This window comes from Heliconius melpomene, chromosome 2 (assembly GCF_056956725.1).
Source record: "Heliconius melpomene rosina isolate 202511_hmr_F chromosome 2, ASM5695672v1, whole genome shotgun sequence".
Taxonomy (NCBI): Eukaryota; Metazoa; Arthropoda; class Insecta; order Lepidoptera; family Nymphalidae; genus Heliconius; species Heliconius melpomene.
In genome coordinates this window covers 8,455,064-8,479,267 of record NC_140390.1, presented here as the reverse complement: position 1 = coordinate 8,479,267, position 24,204 = coordinate 8,455,064, and the positions used below count along the sequence as shown (strand labels likewise).

At 36.3% G+C, this 24,204-nt stretch overlaps 3 protein-coding genes across 5 annotated transcripts in view; 1 reads left to right on the top strand and 2 right to left on the bottom strand.

Annotated features, from left to right (window-relative positions):
- The window catches only part of Smr (nuclear receptor corepressor smrter), a 125,552-nt gene extending 106,892 nt beyond the window's left edge, over window positions 1-18,660 (top strand). For 2 of the 3 annotated variants that reach the window (XM_085202971.1, XM_085202963.1), the window contains 17 exons: window positions 3,887-4,235; window positions 4,926-5,052; window positions 10,893-11,219; window positions 11,362-11,819; window positions 12,157-12,429; window positions 12,621-12,929; window positions 13,120-13,455; window positions 13,760-14,033; window positions 14,543-14,657; window positions 14,872-14,958; window positions 15,108-15,330; window positions 15,692-15,807; window positions 16,091-16,316; window positions 16,693-16,931; window positions 17,053-17,238; window positions 17,503-17,756; window positions 18,073-18,660. In XM_085202971.1, coding sequence (XP_085059097.1) covers window positions 3,887-4,235; window positions 4,926-5,052; window positions 10,893-11,219; window positions 11,362-11,819; window positions 12,157-12,429; window positions 12,621-12,929; window positions 13,120-13,455; window positions 13,760-14,033; window positions 14,543-14,657; window positions 14,872-14,958; window positions 15,108-15,330; window positions 15,692-15,807; window positions 16,091-16,316; window positions 16,693-16,931; window positions 17,053-17,238; window positions 17,503-17,756; window positions 18,073-18,221 — 4,048 coding nt within the window. In that variant the 3' untranslated portion in view covers window positions 18,222-18,660. The remainder of the gene's footprint in view (window positions 1-3,886; window positions 4,236-4,925; window positions 5,053-10,892; window positions 11,220-11,361; window positions 11,820-12,156; window positions 12,430-12,620; window positions 12,930-13,119; window positions 13,456-13,759; window positions 14,034-14,542; window positions 14,658-14,871; window positions 14,959-15,107; window positions 15,331-15,691; window positions 15,808-16,090; window positions 16,317-16,692; window positions 16,932-17,052; window positions 17,239-17,502; window positions 17,757-18,072) is intronic. The other variant, XM_085202980.1, reaches the window with a different exon arrangement.
- On the bottom strand, window positions 5,997-6,930 carry LOC146540742 (uncharacterized). The gene has a single exon (XM_085203012.1). It carries the CDS (start codon window positions 6,579-6,581, stop codon window positions 6,111-6,113), a length of 471 nt encoding a protein of 156 aa, XP_085059138.1. The 5' UTR covers window positions 6,582-6,930; the 3' UTR covers window positions 5,997-6,110.
- A 1,542-nt stretch (window positions 18,661-20,202) lies between the features above and the next one.
- Mdh2 (malate dehydrogenase 2) lies at window positions 20,203-24,170 on the bottom strand. Its single transcript, XM_085202946.1, has 6 exons — window positions 23,995-24,170; window positions 23,679-23,889; window positions 22,318-22,514; window positions 21,420-21,659; window positions 20,942-21,034; window positions 20,203-20,649 (listed from the first exon to the last, which is right to left on the bottom strand). The coding sequence occupies exons 1-6, from the start codon at window positions 24,067-24,069 to the stop codon at window positions 20,437-20,439; spliced, it is 1,029 nt and encodes a 342-aa protein (XP_085059072.1). The 5' UTR covers window positions 24,070-24,170; the 3' UTR covers window positions 20,203-20,436.
- Between the last annotated feature and the right edge of the window lie 34 nt (window positions 24,171-24,204).

Here is a 24,204-nt window from a genome sequence, read left to right as displayed (position 1 = left end):
AATATTCAATTTCTCATTTGTATAAGAAATTCCTTCATTTATATTAAAAAACATTTTAGTATTGTGTTCCATTTTTTTATTAATCTGGTAGATTTCACTAAAACCCCCTACGTTTCTAGTGTATCTAAAGACGCAAAAAAGAATATTATAAAAAATATAAAAACCTATGCTTAGAAAGAATGCAACAATGAACAGCAATTTACCGTCGCGCCCTAAAAGTTTTAATCTTGTCTCTAGAAACTTCATAAACTGAAAAAATAAACTTCCATTCGAAATATGCTATTATGTTATCGAACCCACTTCCTTCAACTTAAAAAGTAACAATTATTAAAAACATAACAACCACCTAACATATTATAAATAATAATCGTATTCGAACCATAAATACAGCAAATACTTCCTCCATCCTTATATGAAAAGAAACAATTTAAATTTCAACATAGTCCATTTTACCGTCCTATGAAAATGTAATCTTCATAAAACGTTAAAAAGTCAATGGAGAAAGGGGTTCCGGACTCTCCATGTTTGCCCTCCACTCTCCATTATCAAATTCCGTTATTTCTCTTTGTGTCTTAACGTTGAACCGTTTAAAATTCATATTCTTCGTCCAATCACTTAAGTCTTAAGATATCAGATAAACGCTTGTATCACATTGGCGTGTTGACATTTAATTTCAATTTGAGTCTTTCGTTTGGAAACTTATTGCTTTTTTGTTCTTTTAAGAATAATTTCTTTTATTATAATTTTTTTTGCTGGTTTCTTGGACTTGTATTATAATTATGTTCCTTTATCTTTACTATTCTTTCTAATTGGATTTATTAAATGCTGAATAACAGAGCTAAACGTTGAATATTCTTTGATTTGACATAGGAAAATGTTCGAGTTTTATTTGTTGTTCAATCCTAACTACTATCCTATAACGATGTTTTAATTATAATAATGTTAATTACATTTCATTTTAATACTAAAAGAAAAAGTTACCAATAAAAAAAATGTTATCATTATTATCACTGAACTTTTTTCACATTTTTACTCAATCACAGTACAGTATTTTCATCAATAAATCAAATAAAATACCCAATTTGGCCTCTCCCAAGGGAGGGGAGACTCGGGCCGGTTGTCAATAGAGATAGGAATAATAATGCGAATATTCGTGCGTGTGTTGACAATCACTCCCGCTTTTATTTGCGCAGGATCCCGCGGGATACGTGCGGAGAGGGATACGTGGAGGTGGTTGTCGATATCGATGTTTTTGTTTTTTTTTAGTTCGTTTTTTTAATATTAGATTTTGTTTGTAGGTTTGGTGTGTTAATTTTTTTTTTTTATGTTTGTTAATGTTTATTAAAAACCTGTGAAGTTTATTTTTGTTTTTAATTTGTATCGTGAAAAGTTTTTGTCATTCGTAAATATTGTACGTTGGTTTGGCTTTTATTAAAAAAAAAACGTGAATATTATTAACATTCGTTATTTTCCTATTGAGTTTGTAACTCAATGATCAATCACAATTATTTTATATTATTTAAATTTCAATAATTTTTTCTATTAATATTTTTATCGATTGTGGTTAAAAGAAATATCGACACGAAAACATCTCTGCTCGTCTCCCGGTGGTTGTTTAGATTTTTACGCAAACACAGCGCCCATCTTTCTAATTGCCTTAATTAAAAGCGCCCGCCAATCGAGAAAACGAAACACAAGGCAATGGAAAAGTTTATTTTTTTGCGATTCCGTTGATATTATAGTGTGTTTGATAAATATAAATACAGTTTCTTAATTATTTTCGTAGAATAAAACTTAAAGAGTATTATTTTAAGAAAATAATTATCAAATTGTTAAAAAAATGATTGCTTGTCACCGTGTTAGATATTCGAGATTAAGAATTCAAGCCCATAGGAAGTTTTAAGAGCATTATATTAAAATTTATTTAGACGTTAACACTTTGAGTTTTAATGATTTGAAAATTTGCTTTCAAATACATATAAACATAAACAGTTTAAAAATATCTATAACTAAATAATTTAAGTAACAACAAGTCGTTTTTAACAAAATTTCGGCGTTGAGTTCCGCTACTCTACGAGCAATGCCTCAAGAATTCAGCGGAAAGTCGAGAATGGAAGTGTCTTAATGGAAACAGAATGACTATAACACAAGGTTCCCAGGTTCCCCTTGCCTACCCTGCCATGTACGAGATACAAGCGTAAAGTTAAAATTATATCGTTTTTAAATATTAACGTATAATTAATTATATCTTCACATGAAGACAAATGGTAGTGTACGAGTAAAGCCGGTATAATCCGATGCAGCGTCCCTGTTTGCTTAACCGTTAATTAAACTCGAGTATAATTGCCCGAATTTTAAATATTACGCTTGTATGCTATAAATTAAATATGGAAACTTGCTTTTTATTTTTAAATGTGTCGCTATTTTTGTTGGGTAGACAGAACCTAGTGGTATCTTTATATGTATAACTTATTTATATAAAGATATCTTATTATCGTGATGCAATTTGAGTGAAACAATATCGGAGAAAAATGTAAAATCTTCAGTAAGCACAAACTGCAATTTGAACTTCCAACTGATGCCGTCGTTTTTAGCGTTATGGTGTCAAACTAATATTATAAATTATTTCATATTGTTGTATATATTTTTATGTTTAACAATTAAAAACAGTAGCGCTATAGAAATTAATTAGTACGGTATATGCATCCCCCAAATCTACAATCTGCAGTTTGCTTGAAATGTAATTAGAGAAAATAACTTCCAATAAACAATCATTAATAACTAATTATTTTTAGAAACTAGCGGTCATAATATAATTATATGTTATCGTTTTACTATTGCTGAGGTTTTGTTACTGAAAGAGATACTTTTAGTAACTAGTTACTATTAGTAACTTTAAGTAACCTAAAAAAACTACCATAATTATCTATCAATTAATGTTTCTAAGGTTTCCAAGTTTAATGGTTTATTTTTTTTACAAAGCTTAATTCAAATTTTATTTAGTTACCCATGACGAATGTTTATTAAATAATAATATTTAATTTACCCATGTCAACATAATAAAACGAGACCTCATATATATATATTTTGAAAATAAATAAAAAAAACATCAAAATCAACATACATTTGAGCTGATTAATGCGATATTACACAAACGCAAACACGAAACGGGCGAGGGGTGGGGAGGTGCGGGCCGAGAGGGGCAACGGTAAACATAATTAGCGCAATTCGCCACTCTTTATATTACCCATTTACCCCGCGGCTCCCCAGTCGCGGCAGCATTAATAAAGTACTCGCGAATTAAATACAATTACTTCTTAGCATATATGTAGGTATGTATATTTTTAATTAAGTATGTTAAATATTTATGTGTGATACTAGTTTTTTATTGCGATTTTTCCTGCGTTTCAGTTCAAAATTGAGTTAAGATAATAAGAATTGGGTTAACATAAGATAATTTTTGAAGATATGGCAGAAACAACTATTATATATTTATGTTAAAATACATTTTGTCTAGATTGTGGCATCGTCTTTTGCTCTGGCTCATAACTTACATGCTGCTATAAGTTGACTTTCTATTCAATATTTTATACTAATATTTTTTGTTTACTATATAAAATATATAAAATAATGTACAGAGTAAAATAAAAATTTTAAGTTTAAAGATGAACTTAATCTTATTCTGAATATATCTAAACGTTTTTTTCGTTTTCTACTTTTCTGTTCTCTACTTCTGGATTTTCGATGACATAATTTGACGGAAGTGATGGAACCGATAATCATTACATATATTAACACACGATATTAATTATTATTAGAAATATTACACTTCTCACATACATAATATATATCAATAAATACTGATCAAACTATTTTCATTCAACAGGTCGGAGTTGAACAGAACGCCGCCATTACCTCCTTCCCCGCCACCAGCGTCGTCAGCACCACCGGTGGCCATCACCACGACTAGCTTAAGCGTTCCCAGCCCCAGCTCCATGAGCTGTTCCAGTGGCTCTAGTAACCCCATTGTCCCAAATAGTTCAGTGACCAGTGTGTTGACAAGTACTAGTGGTGTCAGTGTCAGTGTGAGTGTGTTAACTGTGCCGAGTGTACCTAGTGTCCCGGTGGGCAGTCCGGCCCCGGCGCCTACGCCCCCTGTGTCGGAGACACCGCTGCCGCCCGCGCCCTCGCCCCAGCCACCAACGGTTACAACGAGCACTCCTACTGTGATTACTGTGAGTTTTGTGGTTTTTATTGAATGATTACTTAATTAGTGGTTACTGATTTCTTATTGGAGAATTGGTTATTTCTTACTGGAGAACTAAATTATTCTGTTTATATTTTTTTACATTTATTTTCTTCATCTGAAATAATTTTAGAGGAATGTATAAGAGTAAAGAGTTATATTTGAATTAACATTAATTAATGTTAAATATTCATTGCTATTTAATTTGTTACTCTAGGTAAACAATTATAGGATTTTTTTTATTGCCAGCGATTTTAACGACATTCTGGGATAAATCACTGAACCCGTCGTGATTTAAAATTATTCAGGTTTGATTCTCGTGATCGGGGTAATGTGTAAAAATAAAAAAGGAGTGGCTTAAGCTGTAGAGCAGCCTCACTGCAAAAGACTGTAAACGACAAATGTAGGTTCGATTATCACTCGGAGAAATGAATTATTATGGAATGTCTTGAAAAGCATGCATATAATACAAAGTATGTATGCCTAAAAAAGTGGAGAACGGTGTGTGTTAATCACTAGATCACCCTACTATATGCGGCATACAACGTTTAGCTATAAAATATAATTTAAAGAAAATTATACTTGAATGTTTCTCTCTTGTTATCTCTGTCTACTTGATTTTTTAAACTAATTTTATACATATTATCTACAATAATCGTTCCTTCAACCCCAAAACCAGACGACATCAGTGTCGAGCGGCGGTGCCGGCGGCGCTGTGTCCACGTCGTCGTCGGGCAGCGCGCCGCCCACTCCGCAGCCGGCGCATCCGCCCACGCCCACGCATCCGCCGCCCACGCCTGAACCAGGTATGTTAATATTGCTCTCAGCTTCACGCTCTATCCCGCTTACAGTGGGGTAGGTCACTTTCCCGCTGTATCCCCTATATAGTAGGGTAAATCAGCTTCATGCTGTTTCACTTATAATTTAAAAACTGGTCAGCTGGCTTCAGTGATTTGAGAGTTGTCAGAGTGGTTGTAATTTTATATATTCAAAGACAAATCGCCTATTAGGGTTTTGCATACTAAGTTAATTGTCAATACGCAAAGTTACAAAATACCATGCTTTTATAGAGAAGGCGCGAAATTAAAGAAAACATAATATAATTTATGATTTGAATTTATTTATTTATTATGGGACTCTTGAGGTGATAATTAATATTTTGTATGTTCAATTTATATTATTATTATTTTTTATTTTTACAATTGAAATACATGATGACTCTGGGTCTACTCCTTGCATCTTCTATCATTTAGTTGTCTTATTTCGACACAATCTTTAATTAATAAAAAAATGCTTAAAAATTATTAAAAAAAGAAAATGTTTATTGCAAAAGTCATGTTTCTTGAGATATAAAACAGTAAAATCACATAATTTTTTGTTACAAAAATTGAAATTATAATTCTTTATTTTTATGTGTAGGATCGTTGATTTAGATTTTATTTGCAATTTTAATTTAAATGTCAATATTTCACACGTTTCTTACGAATGTGGGCTATTTTATTATATATATATTTGAAAGTTTAGTAATAATTAGTAATAATTAGTAGTAATAATTATTTAGTAGTCATACTTTATAAAACAAATTGTAAATTTTTTTATTTAATTATTTGAATAATATTCAAAATATATTTTTTAATATCTAGAAAACTAAAAATCACTTCTATTATTTTATAAAATAAAATCTATGGAGCCTGTAAATAACAAAACTAATGACTTTAAGACGTATTTAAATAAAACACTCATTCATCATTAATTCATAAACATTTATTTAAACAACCATAACTAAATTGCATTAACCTAACCGCGTAAGCTCGCTCGATCACCCATACTGCACATAATACTGATATGTTACCCACTTTGCTGTTCACGCACTGGACGTTGACGGCTCGGGGGAGTTCTGGCCGGTGGTCTCCTCAGCATGGCACCTCTTCCTGTGCTTGTGGACGAAGTAGTACGAGGGGAACTTGGAGCCGCAGGTCTTGCAGGGGTAGTAGTGTATTGTAGTGCGTGTTTGCGTCTTGCGGTGGCGACACGGCCATTCTCGTTCTGGGGAAGGTTCCCGCCAGGCCACGTTGAGGACTCGGCTGAAGCGTACCGGGCCGTCGCAAGAGGCTATGTCCAGTACTGTGTTGTTCGGACGCTGTGGTGTCTCGGGCTCGATGCGTTCCACGTCCAGCTCACTCGATGTGGTTGAGGAGGGTGACGGTGGTGGTGGTGATGCTGGGGGCGAAGGCGCTCTAGCCCGTCTCGGTACTGGTCGGTGAGCCCCGGGCGGCGGCGCCGGGCGCGCCACGCACGGACTCGGCCCCAGCCAGGCGCGGTACAGCGACAACATCCTAGCGCCGCCTCTCAAAGCCGACTGAGCGCGCGCCCGCCGGCCCCGCTTTATATACACACTGTCTCCCTCAACTTTGCACCGAAAATGTTAAACGTCTTATGAATTTTAAATTAGCGATTAAAAATGGACGCGAGAGTCCCCATCTCACTATCTCATCACAGGAGTGGCCTATTCAATAACACACAAAAACCACAGCCCCCGATACTTTAATTCGAAATATTCGCTGGCACATTTCGAAAAATGTAAATACGAGAGCTCGACAAAGCATTTGACAGTTTTTTTTTATTTCGCGGTTCTCGAGCCACGGCGCCGTATAAAATATTCCTCTCAGCATAATAACCGGCGAGTGTCTGTGAGTCGGCAAACACTTAATTCACTTAGCGGAGGTCCCCGGGGCCGGCGGACCTTGTTCAACACCGCCCCATTGAGAGTTAAACACCGAACGTAACTAGCATTCATAACTGTCTTTTGTTACCGGCTACTTGAGATTTTAGGGAAATTAGGCTCTTGTTGGAGAACGTGAAAGTTCTCCCCAGTCGAGGGGTATTCCGAAGGTGGAATATTTTATATCTGTTACAATCTTTATGGACATTGTGGTTGCGTTTAGTTTTGCTTGTATATATGCACTATGCACTATATTGCAGAGAAATTCGTTAAAGTACTTGAAAATTACATTGAGGGCAAGTAGGTCTGAAAACGAGACGATCGTGGATTCGATTCTCAGAGTAGAATTAATTGTTTTCATTATATCGCTCTGGTAACAAGACGATTAATAAATTGGGCGGTGTTTGGAAAATAGTGTCTTGTCTGCTTACTTTGATATATGCGGGATACATCGTGGAGCTGTAAAAAATATGAAATTAAATAAAAATAGTAGTAATATCTGTGCTATATGTCATAATCAATCAGAAAAGATTGAATTGTCAGTCAGTCAACAAAAGGAACGAACAATTGTCGTATAAAATCCAAGAGTTTCTCTCTACAATGACTACTTTATTATTCAAAGCTATTATTTCCCTAAGGTAGAGTTCTTCTTTCATTTTTTTATATTCAATTAATATATAAATAAAAGATGTCAAGGAGACTCTTTGTATAGGATTGTCAAATATAAATTTTATAATTGTGTTACCAAAATACGTATTTTCCTCTATTTTTTGTATCTATTTCCTCTATTTATTTGTTCCATGTCATTTAGGACTTTTCATACATATTTAGAGAAAGATGGCCCATTATCCAAGGAATCAATATTATCAACTGTCGGTAATCGAATCCACTGTCACAACAGCCAGCCCAACTGATCCTAGCACCATCAGATCTTCACTCCAAAAAAATAATAAATTTCAATCGATATAATAGAAAATAGGTTCGTTTTGTACGATTTTTGGACGGTTCCATCACAAAATTAACATGTCCGAGGGCTTAAACCCGTCACGCGTAATCCTGGCTCCACTGTCACGGCGTCCACGTTCACACGGAATACCAAATCAACCCTGTCTCGCTTTAAAAGGGATATGTGCTGTTTCTCCCGTATTGCTGACTTTTAAATGTGATTACAATTCGGATTATTTCTTTTGTTTAAGTTTAATTGTTTTTATATAACGTTAGTTACTAGATTTTAGCTCCGGCTTTAGAAACGGTTCAGGTGATGGAACATAGCATGTACGAGTATATCAATAAATGTATATGCTATGTAACACTTAAGGATTTTTCGTTTTGAACCTGGCTGCCTTCGAAATACAAGCATATTAAAATTTGTTTCTCTTCACCCCGCATATAGCAGTATAGGCTGAGGGAACCTGGGAACCTAATGTTGAGACACTCCGTTTTCCTTAAGATACTTACGTTCTCCACTTTCGCGTCACGTCTACAATCGCACACTTATGCCTCTGCGCCACGACTGACGTCAGTCGGAAGTTTTATAACTCAAAAAAAAATTGAAAAATGTATAATTTTTATTTCAACCGCAATTTTTCCAATAAACATTTTAATTCGTAAAAATATTTTTATATTTTATTAAACACACATGAATGTTAAAACAGTATTCAAATCAATTCCAGTACCGCAGCCCACCCCGATCTCGTTTAATCTACAAGATGTCTCCCCCGTGTTTGCTGACCAAATACAGTTGTCAGCTCGTTAAAATGTCACGCTCGGTATCACGGCAAACACGCGACACGCAACAGCCGAATCGTTTATAGCGTGATATTTCACGTTGCGGGAGTGATTGCTTGCGATATTGATACTGTTTATTTATCTCGTATGTTTGTTTGTTCGTATGTGCATAGCTACAAAACTAGGTGGTTTTTTTTGCAAGGTTTTCACCTAGTACCTATAAAAATTGTGTTTTTTTCTTGTAATTGATTGTAAATGTATAAGAATTATCTTATAACAATTTTGTAACATTTCCATAACATTTTCGGCGTTTAGTTTTGCCCCTCAACCCCCAGTGCTTCGAAAAATTCTGCGGTAAGTAAGGAAGGGAGTGTCTCAACACTAAATTTCCTCTGCCTATCCCGCTATATACAGGATACAGCGTGAAGCAAATTTATTTGTTTTTAAAATTTAAACAAGTAACTTAGTTTTAATCTGTGGGTACTTAACATAATTAATATTTGCCGAACAGTCCAAAGCGAGTCCCACGCTGGGCGCCGCCGTACGTACCCACCGCTAATGAACGCCGAATTATGCTGAGTTTAATTACACAGAATAAATCGTGGAGTCGGATCCAATTAGTTCTTGTGCAAATATCAGTAATTGGTGTGTATTAATCGACAGCGCTCGGGCTCAGCTGGAACGGCCTTTTGCTTTTGTTTGATGTATAAAAGATGATTTTGATATTTTTGTAAATTATGTGATATTTACCAGCATCATTGTTACCCGTGTTTAACTTGGAAATAACTAGAAGTTTGTATGGTACATGATATATTCTTGGCCATATTTGGGTGGCAACAAAATGTCTTGAAAAAGAAAAAAGAACTTTAACACGAACATGTCTGTGCAACGCTTAAGTTTAGAATTTTTTTTATTTCCTTGCTCTGGTGTACAGAAGTGTCTTAATGAGAACGGTGTGCCTAGTCACTAGGTTCCCAGGTCCATTCTGCCTACCATGTAATGTGCGGGATACAGCGTGGAGCTAATAAAAAAATCAGAGTAACCTAGATATTTGGCTCATTCATTCATAAAAGTTCACGTTGAAAACTTTATTTTAGTTAATAACAAAGATTGTAAAATAAATATTAATAATAAAATTATTACCTTTATTAATAGATCTTTGTCTTTCGTAATAATTGAAGCGCACAGTTTAGTTTGAAAGTGCAATTTGCACGTTAAATTATCCACGGGAACTGCATTTAACTGTTTGTTAGTTCTAAAACTCTTAGTTCAACCAACAGAACGGAAATAATATCATTATTATATAACATTCACAAATTTATGTATTTCCAAATTTATGGAGGCGTCTGACTTTAAACGCGATGGTTGTGGGTTCAATTTCAATTCGATTGTTTTTTCGCTCTGGTTAGAAGACAAGGCGCGGCGTTGAGTTACGCAACTTTAAATAAATTGTCTCGAAAATTGGGCGATGCGTGGGCAACGAAATAGCTTAGGTTTCCTCTGCCTTTTCTGCTATTAGAGAAAAACGTAGAGCTGCTTTATTTATAAAAAATGGGTTTTATACTTAGTTCCAAATAGGCCAATAATTAGTTTCTATCCTTAACATTTTGTAAAATAGTCAGAGATCCTGGTGTAGCTAATCTTTCTGTTTTTTACCTCCCTATATATGAAAAGACCTTACTTTGCAAACCCAAAAACAACCAAAAACAACTAAAATTACTTTAAAATAATATTGGACCATTTGAATAAAACTTCACAACAACCACTTCTATCAGCATTTAATATTTATTTGTTCCAAATAAAGTTGGACTGATCAAGTGATAACAGTCAGCAGTTGAACGGAACGTTAAATGATGTATAGCGGATTATGAGACCGCCCCTAATCTGGTCCGCTTTGCAAATTGGCGCCCAACGTGCGCCTGAATATTGCATCTGAATATTGAAACATTGTTCTGATTTAAACCTGAATGTTTAATTGAATACTGCTTGCTGTACGGTTTTGATATCGGATTAATTGTATCATTTGCGGATTTTGTGCTTATTATGTGGATTTTGGAACTAATATTTGTTTTATTATGGTTTGAAATAAAAAAAATTGGGATATTTCGTTACACTGCTATTAAAGAAATATATGTAACCTGTTACACTGAGATTCTTAAATACATTACATAAAATGGTTGTTTGTTTTAATTTTAGCGGTCACAGAAAGAACGAGCACGCCTTCCTCCATCGTGCCACCATCTACGACAACTACCACTGTCACCACCAGTTCTTGTGCGGTGTGCTCAGCGACGGGAGCGACGCGCGCCGTGGCACCTTCCAGAGCAGCTCAATATGGCCTGGATCCTTCGATAGCTGGTGCCAGGGTCTGTGAAGCGTGCCACTGTAGATGTGTCAGAGCGAGACGGAGTAGGTGTACCGTGCCTTCGTGTGCAGGGCCAAGGGCGAAGAGGCTTAGGCATCTACCGCCTCGCTGGCACGATCTGCCTATAGAATTGAAGACTCCTTTGATGGATGAGTTTCGTAAGTTACTTTATTTGTTATTTGTATGAATTTTTATATTTTGTATGAATTTTGATAGTTTTCATTTTGTTTTGTTTTCCTTATTATCTATGCAAAAACATTACTTAACCACGTCTTATACAATTCATCCTTCGCTCCGCAGAAATCCCAAGTGACCTCAGCAAGTGTTGCTTAACCTGTTTCAAGAGGATAACTCGACGGCTAGACACGATAGGGGAGGGGGGTTCCGCCCCCGAGCCCACCGAGGATGAGGCCGCGAGGTTCCGTACGCTATTACACGAGCACGGTACTGCCTGGGAACGAATGTCGACCGCGAGTGGAAGAACTCCTGCCAGCTTAAAAGCGTTTTACTTTACATATAGGAAAAAACTTAAATTGGATTCATTGTTAAGTGAACGACAGCCCTCTAGGGGTAGTGATACAGATGACAGTATACTCAGTTCGGGGGACACGGATACGGCAAGTGCGGACTCACCAAGACCGCCGCCTTTGCCTGGGCCGAGAACGGACGCCGTGGCCCCTAGGAGACATCGGAGGGAAGAGTACGACTCCTCTGCCACGGAGACTGCTGATGAAGAGAATGATGCACCTAGTGCGAAGGTATGTTATTCTTTTTCTTAGCAGCTTTACGTAATTTTACGCCTAGGTGGATAGATGGTGTAGTAGGTGGTGTTCCACACTTTTCGACCAAGTATTGGGACATTGTGTGTTGAGCCGTCTAACTCAGCGCTTTGCTGTTCGACGAACAAAGAAATGAAAATAATTATAACTTCTTTTCTCCTCTTCCTATAATTTGACATATAGAAGCTGTCCAAGTGTGGCCACAAATGTAATTTTCTGTTTTTTTAATACATTATCTCAGTAACTATGTTCTGCAGTTCTCAATAAAAAATAATTCTTAGTCTTGTTTTTAAGTGTTCATATTTATTTATTCCAGACTGTAGCCCCAACGCCAATCCCCGTACCGTGTTCAACTCCCAACGCCCCCAGTATAACATTGGGTACTATGGGGCCGGGATCGGGAAGCATGGGGTCGGGACCGGGAAGCATGGGATCGGGGTCAGGGTCGGGGTCAGTAAGCATGGGGTCGGGTTCTGGGCCCACGACGCAACTCACAGTGCGTGACGTGGTGCTCAATATGATTGAAGTTAGCTTATTGAAGAACGCGCGACCTCCCCCATTGCCACAGATTCAACATCAGCCTCCAAAGGTAAGCTGCTTAATTTAATTTCAATAACTATTATATTTATACTAGTTTACAAAATTTTATTGATGCAATATTTTTACTATTTAAAGTAGAATTTTAAACGAAACTTAAATGCTCATCGATAGATATATAGATAACGTTATAATTCTAAGTTACTGTGTTCCAATTAATCCTTTAATACGAAAATTTTACAGGTATCAACACACGAATCGCTAGCAACACTCACAGTAGTAAGCGGACCAGGACATGCCAACTCACCTCATTCCCCTCGTTCCCCACATCGAGGGGCCACTATAACACCAATCCCGCCAGACAAGGATGTCATGTTATTACACATAGAGCCCCGTCCCGCCCAACATGGCGGACATTCCGCCCAACATGGAGGACATTCCACCCAACATGGTGGACACTCCGCCCAACATGGTGGACATCCCGCCCAACATTCTGCTGAACCTCTTTTGGACCTGAGTGTGAAACGGCCAAGGCATGATTTGCCTAAGCCTGTAAGTATTTTTTGGTTTACTTTAATAATAAAAAATATATTTTTTTAAACCAAAATATGTCATTGTAATATTTTTGTAAATTTTTTTTATATGACATGCTGTCACTGTTGTGACTTTAATATGCTTGATATAAAACTAACTTTCTAACAAAACTAAAACTATAAATCACTAACAAAATATTTCATTACAGCAACACCGCAACGCCGAATATGCTTTCTACCGTACCCAATCAGAACGGGAATCTCCGACTAATACCAAACCGAAACCCGTTGCTTCTCCCCGACCCGCCATCAAACTGCCTAACCCCAAGGGTTCCATAACCCTAGGAACCCCAGTCGAGACCAGATTCGAGAGGATCCCATCTGATACTAAAACTGGGTCCATAACTGCGGGAACCCCAGTCCATGGGCCCCATCATCTGCCGGAGAAGAGGAATTTGGATTATCACAGACGGAGAAGTCCAGGAGGCGCGTACTATGGGACCAGCAATCAGCCCAGACCGCAATCGCCGTCGTCGTATTCTACGGTAATTTTGGTTTCTATCAATTTTTGATTCTCAATTGAGAGGTAATTTTCTAAGTGTAAATGAAATGAAAATGAATTCATCTTCATCAAAATGAATTAAAATATTTCTCATTATTACATTTTATATATAAGTGATAATATCAAAATATATATTTGTTAATTTATAAAAAAATAATTAAAATATTTCTTTTTATTTTCCTTTATGAATTTCTCACTTTCCAAATTTTAAAACCATTTGCTTATAATTGTTAAAGATGATGGTTAGTTAATGAAAAGTAACTAATTATTATTTAATCCAATCCCAGGCAACGGCAGCAGTATCCCGAGGCCCGTACACCGGTTTAGAACGGAGACAGATCATGCTAACAGACTTCATCACCTCTCAACAAATGCACGGGAACACGCGGCGGGAACGGGAACATCCCCAACACCCCCAACACCCCCAACACCCTCAACACCCCCAGCACACGCAACACCCGCAACACCCCCAACACCCCCAGATAAGAAGGGACAGGGATACAGTGTCGGTCATACAGAGACATAATACGCACGCGTATTCACATCAACATCCGCCTCCAGGTGAGTTCATGTTTTTTTTTAGTTCTACGCTGTATCCCGCAAATATATAATTCAGCTTACCCTGGGTAAGCTGAATTAAAGCCGGTACACAAAAATTTTTAAGACATTTTGTTATTTGTGCATTTGATACACATTCAAGAGAATTAATTATTTAATATTTTCATTTCCACCCTCTGGTAACTAGACAAGACGCGGCGTCGAGTTCCACAACTCAACAAGCAATATTACAAAAATTTTACAGGTCAGAGGAAAGCTAGGAAGCTAAGGAAGAAGAAATGGAGCCAGTCCTCTATATAGCGTGAACTTTAAAAAAGAATTACTAATAGTCTACTCTTCTCAACTCTTCTCTCTTGTTTTGTTAAGAATTGTCTTACTAAATTAATTAAAATTCATTCACGTTAAAAAGTATAATGTCGAGTTTTTTTATTCTATACTCAGAAAATAATACAGGTTTTTTTTGTAAATATGTAAAGTACAAACTGGTTTTCTAAATATTTTTTCTTCCACAGGTCACGAAGCATTCACCTCCTTAGTAAATGCAGCATCAGCGGCCCCCGCACTGCCGGTACCCCGAGCCAGGGAGGAGCCCGCCGACCACCACCACCACAACATGCACGAGATCAAGTGAGTGTAGTCAAAGTCGGAGTCAAATAATTTTCAAGTGAAAGTCAAATAATTCAAAAACAAAAAATCAAAAATCATAAAATTGTTATGCCATATAATATATTAAAACTTTTCCGTTATCAACTAAGTCACTGATAGACAACGGACACATAATAGAGACACAAAATTTTATAGTTCACGCAAATTAAATTAATATATTTTTTTTTCAAAACAGGGGTTCTCGGGAGTTTGCTTTATCTCAAAAGTACGCGCAATACACAAGCAACGACAGACGCGCGCCCTCCCAGCAGCCGAGAGATGGGTAAGATACACTTGTAGATTTTAGTAGAATTTATCTTAAATATGCTATAAATTCTTTTTTACCATTTTCTAAGAGTTATTTCACTCTTAGCAATATTACTGTTTTAGAAAAAATAAAAAATATCCCAAGATTTTTTATTAACATTTCAGCATGCACAGGGAACGCTTTACAGTGCCAATGGCGGAACGTCACTACGTCATAGAGCCTCGACCTCTGCATATGCAGCACCAACAGCATCAGCAACACCAGCAACATCAGCAACATCAACAACATCAACAACACCAACAGCACCAGCAACATCAACAACATCAGCAGCATCAGCAGCATCAACATCAGCAGATGATTGAACGGCATAATATGCAGCATGGACAGGTTAGTATTGCTTATTATGCTACTAAGTATATTAATGTTGCGTTTCTATCATATCACAATTTTTAACTGGATCTTTTTTTTTACATGCATTCCCCTATTTTGTAACATTATCTATTTTTTTTCCTTCGTGCTCTCTTCATACGAGGTGACATTGGCAAAGTGATATGGGCTCAACTGGTACGCTCGGAACGCCATAATTAAAGAACCATACCATTTATGTCTGTCATATGATTCTTGATATGTTTTTTTTATTAGATTAAAGTAATTAAAAATAAATTATTGGAAATATTTCCTATCTATTAATTAGAGAATAAAATATAAAATTTTATTATTAATAATATTATTATAAATTTATTTCCAGCAAAACGAAGATCGTCGTTCGGCTGGCAGTGTGGGCAGTGTGGGCAGCGTGGGGGTCCCCACCGCCTACAGTCCCGCTGGGAAACGAACTTTGCATACTATTGATAGGAAAGATGGGTAGGTTGGAATAGTTTTGTTTTGTATACAATTTTTTATTTTATTTGTTTGTGAAACTATCACGCTGTATCCCGCATATAGCAGGGTAGGCAGAAGTAACTTAGTTGTAAGACACTTTGATTTCCACTATCCGTCCAAATTTGTAAATATTGACCTTTAAAAATAGGTATACCGAATTAAATAATGATCATAGACGTTTTTATTAATTCAACCCTTTTGTGTTCATCTGTCCGGTTATACCTTCGACACTACATGATATATAGTAAAATTTTCTCTTCCACAGACGACCACCAGTGAGCGTAGCGACATCAGTAGGAACCATATCCATGTCAAATACTCCAGTAGTGGGGCCGCCCTCAGGGGCTGTCACCGTGCCTGGTGGTGGGGTCCCGCCCACGGGGGCGGAACGAGCAAGACCCGGTGACAGCAGTAAACTGACGGCCGCATCATTGATAAATGCGATAATAACTCATCAGATCAACCAGACTTGTGATCAGAGATTTCCACCTGTGAGTGTACTGTGCATTTACTTATTTGATTCGTTATTTAGTTCAGTTGTTCCATTCAGTAATTTGGTTCATTACTTATAATTGTCGGTCTTTCGAACTTTCAATTGTTTTGTAAGTGTTTTTGCTTGACTGTTTCATAGTTCAATTTAGTTTGTTCACTCATTCGATTAAATTTTGTTCATTCATTGTGTGATTTATGTATACTGTTGCACATTTTAACTTTTATTACTTACTTCTTCATTTCCATTCTACAGTCATCTTCATTTCAGAATAGAATAGCACTAATTTTTACATTCTATTTAATTTATATATTTTATAGTTTATCTTTTTTTACAGTATACTGAAGTAATTAGCAATATTAATATTAAACTCACAGATCATTCGAGAAGGAGAGCCCGTCCAACAGCAACCAGATCGCGTGATAACAATCGATCACGCACGAGACCGAGAACGGGAAGCGGAACGCGACCGGGAAAGGGAACGGGATCGTGAAAGGGAACGAGAAAGAGACGACAATATGACTCATAAAACAAGCATCAAACTCGGGGAGTTGGCGTCCAAGATAATTGTTAGGGATTTTAATAGTCCGAATACTAATTCATTGATGCATCATAAGTAAGTTTTATTTATTTTTTTCTAATTTTTAGGACCTGATAAAAATCTTGTCTTCGTGAAATATTGTAAGTAGAATTTGTAAGCGTGCTACAAAATTCTGATATATAATTTGCTTCTTCAGTCGCTTCGCCGTGTCGAGCGCGGACACGTACGTAGCCAGCAGCGTGGCGGGCGGCGTCGTGGGCGGCGGCTTGGGGGGCGGCGTGGTGGGCGCGGGCTCCGAGGGCGGTGACGACTGGCGCAGAGACACGCCGAAACACGCGCCCTACCTGGAGCCCGTGTCGCCGCCCGATAACCAGTGCAGTGGGTTAGTGTTACCTATTTTGTGATTTTTAATTACATAAATTAAGAATACGAAAAAACTTTGTATCAATATTTTTTATATCGAAGATAAAAAAAGTTGACTTTTAGAAAAACTCTAGTTTAAATTTTTCCCCTTTAGTAAAAAGTTATCGTGAAAACGTGTCTGAAAGAAATATTTTTCCTTTCATATAATTCTAATTTCATTACTTATTTCGTTCTGTCTTCGTTCTTCTTAGATAAGTATATTAATTTGTTATTTCCGTTTCAGCCGCAGCTCCAGCACCACGAGCGTGGGCGGCGGAGGAGCTGGCGGGGCGGGTGGCACTGGAGCGGGCGGCGCCGGCGGTGTTGGGCGTCGTTACAGCGAGCTGGGCGGCGGGTTCACCGCCTACGACTACGTGAAGACGCGCATTGTGGAGGTGATGCGCAACGACGCGGACGAACGCGCCAAACCGCTGCCATTCCCCACCTCCTACGCGTACCCCTACTCGGCGCTAAACGTCGCAACGCCGGCCTCTGATGGTAATTATTGTGTGGTTATTAATTAGTATTTAGTTTCATCCTGTGTTTGTGAATATAGTGTAACACACAATATTGAAGACATTGTATGTTGAGTGGTGGGGCTCAACGTCACGTTTTATCTAGCGTTGTGTATTAATGATAATAATTTAAATATAATTATTTTCTCGAATGATAATGGAACCGCAACCATCATGTTTATTTACCATACCATCATATGCCACTTTGTGTTATTCATGACTCTAAATAGATATTGAACACACAACCGTCACAATTACAGTCAGACGCTGTCCCATTGGACCTCTAATTTGATATATAGTACTTTCCACAGGCTCCACGACAGTGACGAGCGGCAGCAGCTCGACGGGCGGCGTCGGCGTGGGCGGCGCGGTGGGCGGCGGCGTGGGCCAGCCCGAGCCCGCGCCCCTCATGTCCGCCCAATACGAGCCGCTGTCCGACGAGGAATGACGCCGCCCGCCACCGCGCCCGCCGCCCTCCGCGCCGCCGCCCGCCCCGCGCCCGCCCTCCTCCGTCATCCGGCGCGCGTAGACAGTGCTGTGCTGTGTTGTGTTGTGACGGCCCGATCATTGAGTTTTTTTATATATGTATAAATAATAAAGAATCATGCATATTTTTTATGATGTAAAATGTATATAATGTAATTACGGACGGGGTAAGTGAATATCGTATTTATTGTGACACTCTGTGACTTTGTGACACTCTCGATGACACTAACGGGACACTGTGTAAAAACGACTGATTAAATTTATTCCCGGCCGGCGCCTCATATTGTGATTTCTTTATATAATGGTAATGTATTAAGTAGTCGAAGAAATAATCATGTATGTCCAATTGAAGCAGAAACAAAGTTTTGGGAGGACAGATCAATAAATAAGATGCAAATCTATCTTGTGTTTCATTTGTGTTTTGTTTCTTTACAGCTTCATTAATTTTATTTCCTCGAATGGGTTTCCTCCACACACTTGTGCCACTGCACCATAGGTATAATTTGTAATTTTAATAAAATGGGTTAAAATATTTATTTTAATAATTGTTACCTATATTTTAAGTTTGTCGTCTTAGAAACAAAATAAAACTGATAAAAGTCTAACACTATTCTCGCCAATTAACCACCGCCACAAAATGCACGGTTAGGCTCTGCAGCGTAGAGCGTGCGGCGCGCATTGCAGTAGGTTTGCGCGTAACCTGTTTGTTTTGGGGTCAGTACAGTTTTCAAGATACCCATCTTCCCCATCAAGATCCCACCTGTATCGAGTGACATTTATTACAGCATAAAGCTGATTTTTTTTTTATTAATATATTATTTATTGCACATATAAGAAAATAATTAAAATAAACGAAAAGTTATGTTTACAATGGCGGGCTTATTTCTGAAAGAAATCTCTTCCAGCCAACCTATGGAAGTGGATGAGTGCCAAACAGCGGAATAAGAACACAGTGCAATTTATTTGTTATGTTACTATTTATTTGGTTACTTTAAATAAACAATAGGCTGAAAGCATAGAACACACATTATAAGATTACCTAAATCTGTATCAAATAGACTACTTGCCAATCCCCTCAACATAATTAAAGAATTAAGGCGTTGTGAAAAAAATACTATATTTTAGGGTGGGCACACCTGCTTGTCCAAACCATATAAATACTCCATTTTTTATATAATGCCCTAATTGCGATTTGAATCTACAACCATTGTATTTGATTACTCAATTGCCAACTACACAACTATAATATAATTAAACAAACAAAACAAATCTAAAATTATAATTGACATTATGCCAACTTAAATATAAATAAAATGACGGAGAGTGCGCGCGTTACTTACGCAAACCCCAAGAATCGTTCTTGGACGGGAGTGACCGTTTTCTCCGCGTACTTAGTGCTCCTCATGATGGAAATGTATATTGAGTTTTATGAGAAACAATCACATTTACGCGTTTATAAGAAAATTTGTGATGTTTTGAAATCTTTTGGTTTGTTCTATTTGTGATATCGTTTTGGCAAAACTACGTGTGGAGGTAAAATGTAGAACTTTGCGTGAGAATTGTAACAAAGGCATATAACTTAGTTAAAATATCCCGTTCTCCGTTAAAATCTTGTAACAAATTGGCAAGGAAGCTGTGTACTATTTATGATTTAGAAAAGGTTAACGGAATAGTAATCTACGTTGATTCAGATTAGGGTAGGCAGAGAGAACCTGGGCACCTAGTGTTAAGACACTCCTTTACCATAGGGATATTTCAGTTGCCCACTTTCTCGACGGGGAATCGAACTCACAACCTGTCGTGTTCACAGTCGCACGCTCTTGCCACTGCGACACGACTGTCCTCGATATGTTTTGTTAAAATTTCATTTTCTTCAATGTATGATTAAAAAAATGACAAACAAAGTAAATAGTATACTTTACTAAAAAATAAAACCGCAACAATAAAATCGTTTAAAATTTTATTAACATGATGGCAGCATTGTCTAAACACTTGTTGGTACCACAACAAATAAATAAGAAACAAAAAAATATATTAAATAAAAAAACTTTTACGTTCACATTCACACTTTACGCTTAGAGTATTCAACTATTTAGTAAGTTTTTGAAACTATTTGAATATTGATTTATAATAATAATTTTGGTTTCTTCGCTACTCTTCTTTAATTATAAATAAAATTAAGATTTCTGTGCGAATTCTTCACCAGTTTTAATATTCTTTTGCAGTTCAGGGATGGCGGCCTGAAGAAGTTTCTTTTCGTAGTCGTTGAGAGCACCGAAGCCGAGATTCTTCTCAACTCCATTCTTGCCAAGAACCACTGGGTTTGCAAAGTATGATGCTTCAGTTAGGCTAGATTTGATGTAGGCACATTCTACTACGTTGGATTCACCCTGGAAGTAAATTTTAAATGGTTAATAAACTTTGTTTATAATATAATTTTTTTTCTTTTTTATTTTCAACCCATACATGGGAAAATTTATATATTAATGTTTAATAAATATATTATATAAAGTTTCTACTAGCATTTCCACTTATAATTCATCTCATATCCTACCATAATAAAATAAAAATAGAAATTATTAAATTAAATATTAAATTAAAAATAAAAATAAATATTTCATTAAGTTATATATTCATATCAATACGTTCACATAAAAAGCCCATCATAAATGTTCAACTCACGTTAAGTCCTCTGAGAACTGAACCCACGAGCCTCGCTCCAGCGTACGCCATGGACAGAGTGGCGGAACCGCCACCGGCCTTCGCCTTTACTACCTATAAAAGAAAATTAAAATAAATCGTATATTAATAATGTTGTAATACTTTTTTATAAATGTCAAACTAGGAATGTGAGATTTCCCTAATATAATATTTTTATTAAAATAAAAGTCCAATTTCAATTTCTATAAAACATGAATAATAATAGAAATTGTAAAAATATAATGTAAATAAAAAAACAAATTCATTTAGGCATCACTTACAGTAAATATAAGTGTATTGTGACTAACAAATATAAAAATTTTATAAAATGAAATAAAAATAAAAAGTAATAGCCATCTTGGTGACTTGTATAAACAATCACAATAGAATAAGTCGAAAAAATTAAAAACAATAAAAAATATCTTATTAAGAAAAATCTAAAAATCTTGCACTATAATACCTCAGTACCAGCCTCCTGAATCCTCTGTGTCAAAGCATCAATCTTGGCCTGCTCTGACAACTTGACTGCAGGCTTACTCTGGCTCAGGACGGGGATGATAGTGACCCCGGAGTGACCCCCAATCACTGGGATGGACACAGACTGGGGGTCAACCCCATTGATCTCTCCTATGAAGGCAGCTGCTCGGACTACATCTAAGGTTGTGACACCGAGGACCCTGTTAGCATCATATACTCCTGCCTGTGAGGGGGTTTATTTATTTCATTTAACAAAAAGACAAACAGTAAGTAAATAGATAAAATAAAAACAAAATTATTATATATACAAATGAAGTCTTTAAACATAGAACCTTATTAGAAAAAAAAAACAATATTAAAACATTATAAATTCTAGTAATATTCATATATTATTCATAGATTTTTATATATTTTTTTATTTGGTTTTACATTTAAAAAAAAAATCATTCATTTTATAAAGAATACAATCTAATATATTAAAGTAATACAAATGGTACATATAACTATTCTTATCACTCTGTTTTTTCCTTTAGGCCAGACCATAATGCCATTTCATTTTTTTTCAAGTATTTTATACTATTTAACAAAACATTATTTTTTATATACTTAACACTTCAAGTTGAATAAGATAGGAAAAAACATATTACATTAGTAAGTACACAATGGTTGTGAGTTTCCATACTGGGGATTTATTATTTTCCTTGCTCTGGTATCAAGACAAAGCGCGACATTAAGTTCCGCTGCTCATCAGACAATGTCTTAAAAATCGGGCGGAAAATGGATTAATTTAACACTAGGTTGCATCTGCCTATCCTACTATATGCAGTATACTACCAAGGGTTTCCTTGGTAGTTTTTGAAAACAAAAATACATAAACTAACCTTCTTCAACACCTCAGAAGCAATGGGCACCATGGAGTTAACTGGGTTAGTTATAATGGCCACAATGGCCTTTGGTGAGTTCTTGGCAATACTGGCAGCAATGTCTCTGACAATTGAAGCGTTTGTGTTGAACAGGTCGTCACGGGTCATGCCAGGCTTGCGGGGAACCCCTGCTGGGATTACTACTACGTCGGAGCCTGGAGAACATATTAATATGTTTCAAATCTTTGAAATATATTATTTTTGTTTGATTGATAAAAGGTTAGACAGAGAGATACTTAGTGTCAAAATATGTAGTGAGAGGTGGCACTCAATGTTGTGCTTTATCTTGCCAGAACAATGAAACAAAAATAATTAATTCCTCCAAATGGAAATTGAACTAACTCCTCTTTAAAATGATTACATTATCAAATTTTTAGCAATTAATTATTTAAATATTAAATAATAACTGTTATCTGGAGTAGCCGGATTTTGATTGATTCCATATTGAGTGGGCCTCAATGCCACAGTTTGCTTTACAAGGATGAAGAAATGAAAAAAAAAAAACATGTATTTTATGTTATTTTAATTTTATTTTTGTGAATTTCTATAAAGAAAAAGATATAAGTTGTGAGTTAGGCCTTCATTCAAAGGATTCATACTATTAGACACATTTCAACCAAAGATTTTATAAAATGGATAGAGGAGATCAGATCTAATTTTTTCCAATTCATATCAGTGAAATTCAAAAGAAAAATGATGGTATTTATAGATTTACATATGGTTTCATCTAAAGTGTTATTAATATTTTTTCCTTTAATTACATTAGTGGCATAATTTTCATCACAAAGTTAATAAAAAAATGTCTTCAACAAAACTTAAATAAAAATCTCCTAATAAATGTAAAAACATTTCTCAGTTCAGGTTATCTTGTAACAAAAGGAAAATTTCATGTAACATGATCACTACTGTAGTTATCATTGACCTTGACTTGTTTTCTGCCGTAAGCTTTATGTCATTTTTATCAGATACCAATATATTATAGTTTTTACATTATGTAAATTTAAAGATTTTTAAACTTGGAGTATTGAATATAATAAATTTAAATGTACAGTTTAATTACATTGTAATATTAATTTAATTTTAGTTAACAATATTAAGATATATTTATAGAATATTATCAAATATATAATAACTTGTGTGGAAAGTATGCAAATGGTCTGCATGTTTTAATCATTCATTCACAAATACAATTCCAGAATTAAATGCACTTGACCTTGGAAATCTGCCTACATTGAAAAATATAGGTTATACACACAGCAAGTGTTATGTAATGTGCAAAAAAGGTGTATAAACATGATTGTAAAAACTGTAATTGTTACCTTTAATGGCATCACCCAGTTGGTCTGGGCCCTGGTGTCCAGATACCTTGGCTGCAGTGTCCATGTGGGAGAGGTCCACGCCCACTCCAGGGGTTACTGGAGCGATATCGTATAAAGCCAGCCTAGTTACAAGCTTATTTTGCTTTAATAATAGGGCCAAGGGCTGGCCAATACCTCCAGCGGCTCCCGCCACCACAACTTTGAAGTTTTTCTAAAAAATAGCATCGTTCATTGTTAAATAGTTAAATTAAGTGCAATATAATTGAAATTAAGGGTAGAAATGTAAACGTGTCCTTCAAGCAATTTCACGGTTTACCTGTGATGTTGTAGAGAAGTTTTTGATGCCATTTTGGGCGACTGTGGCCACTGGTTTTGCTGCGCGGGAGAACATTTTTGTCTTTTAAGCTGGAGATTTCAAATTCTAATTCAAATACGATTCACACAGCGGACCTCTCGACCCGGCCGACCTTTAGATAACTGGTTAGTGATGTAACTCACGTCATTAACGTCATTAGCTATATGTCAT

Excerpts from the sequence above, each read along its gene's own strand:
- LOC146540742 (XM_085203012.1), bottom strand. The coding sequence starts at position 6,581 with ATGTTGTCGCTGTACCGCGCCTGGCTGGGGCCGAGTCCGTGCGTGGCG.
- Mdh2 (XM_085202946.1), bottom strand. The coding sequence starts at position 24,069 with ATGTTCTCCCGCGCAGCAAAACCAGTGGCCACAGTCGCCCAAAATGGC. Across the intron at positions 21,660-22,317 it reads CTTCTGAGGTGTTGAAGAAG|GCAGGAGTATATGATGCTAA; the intron begins GTTAGTTTATGT and ends ACCCCCTCACAG. Across the intron at positions 20,650-20,941 it reads CAGTTCTCAGAGGACTTAAC|GGTGAATCCAACGTAGTAGA; the intron begins GTGAGTTGAACA and ends ATTTACTTCCAG.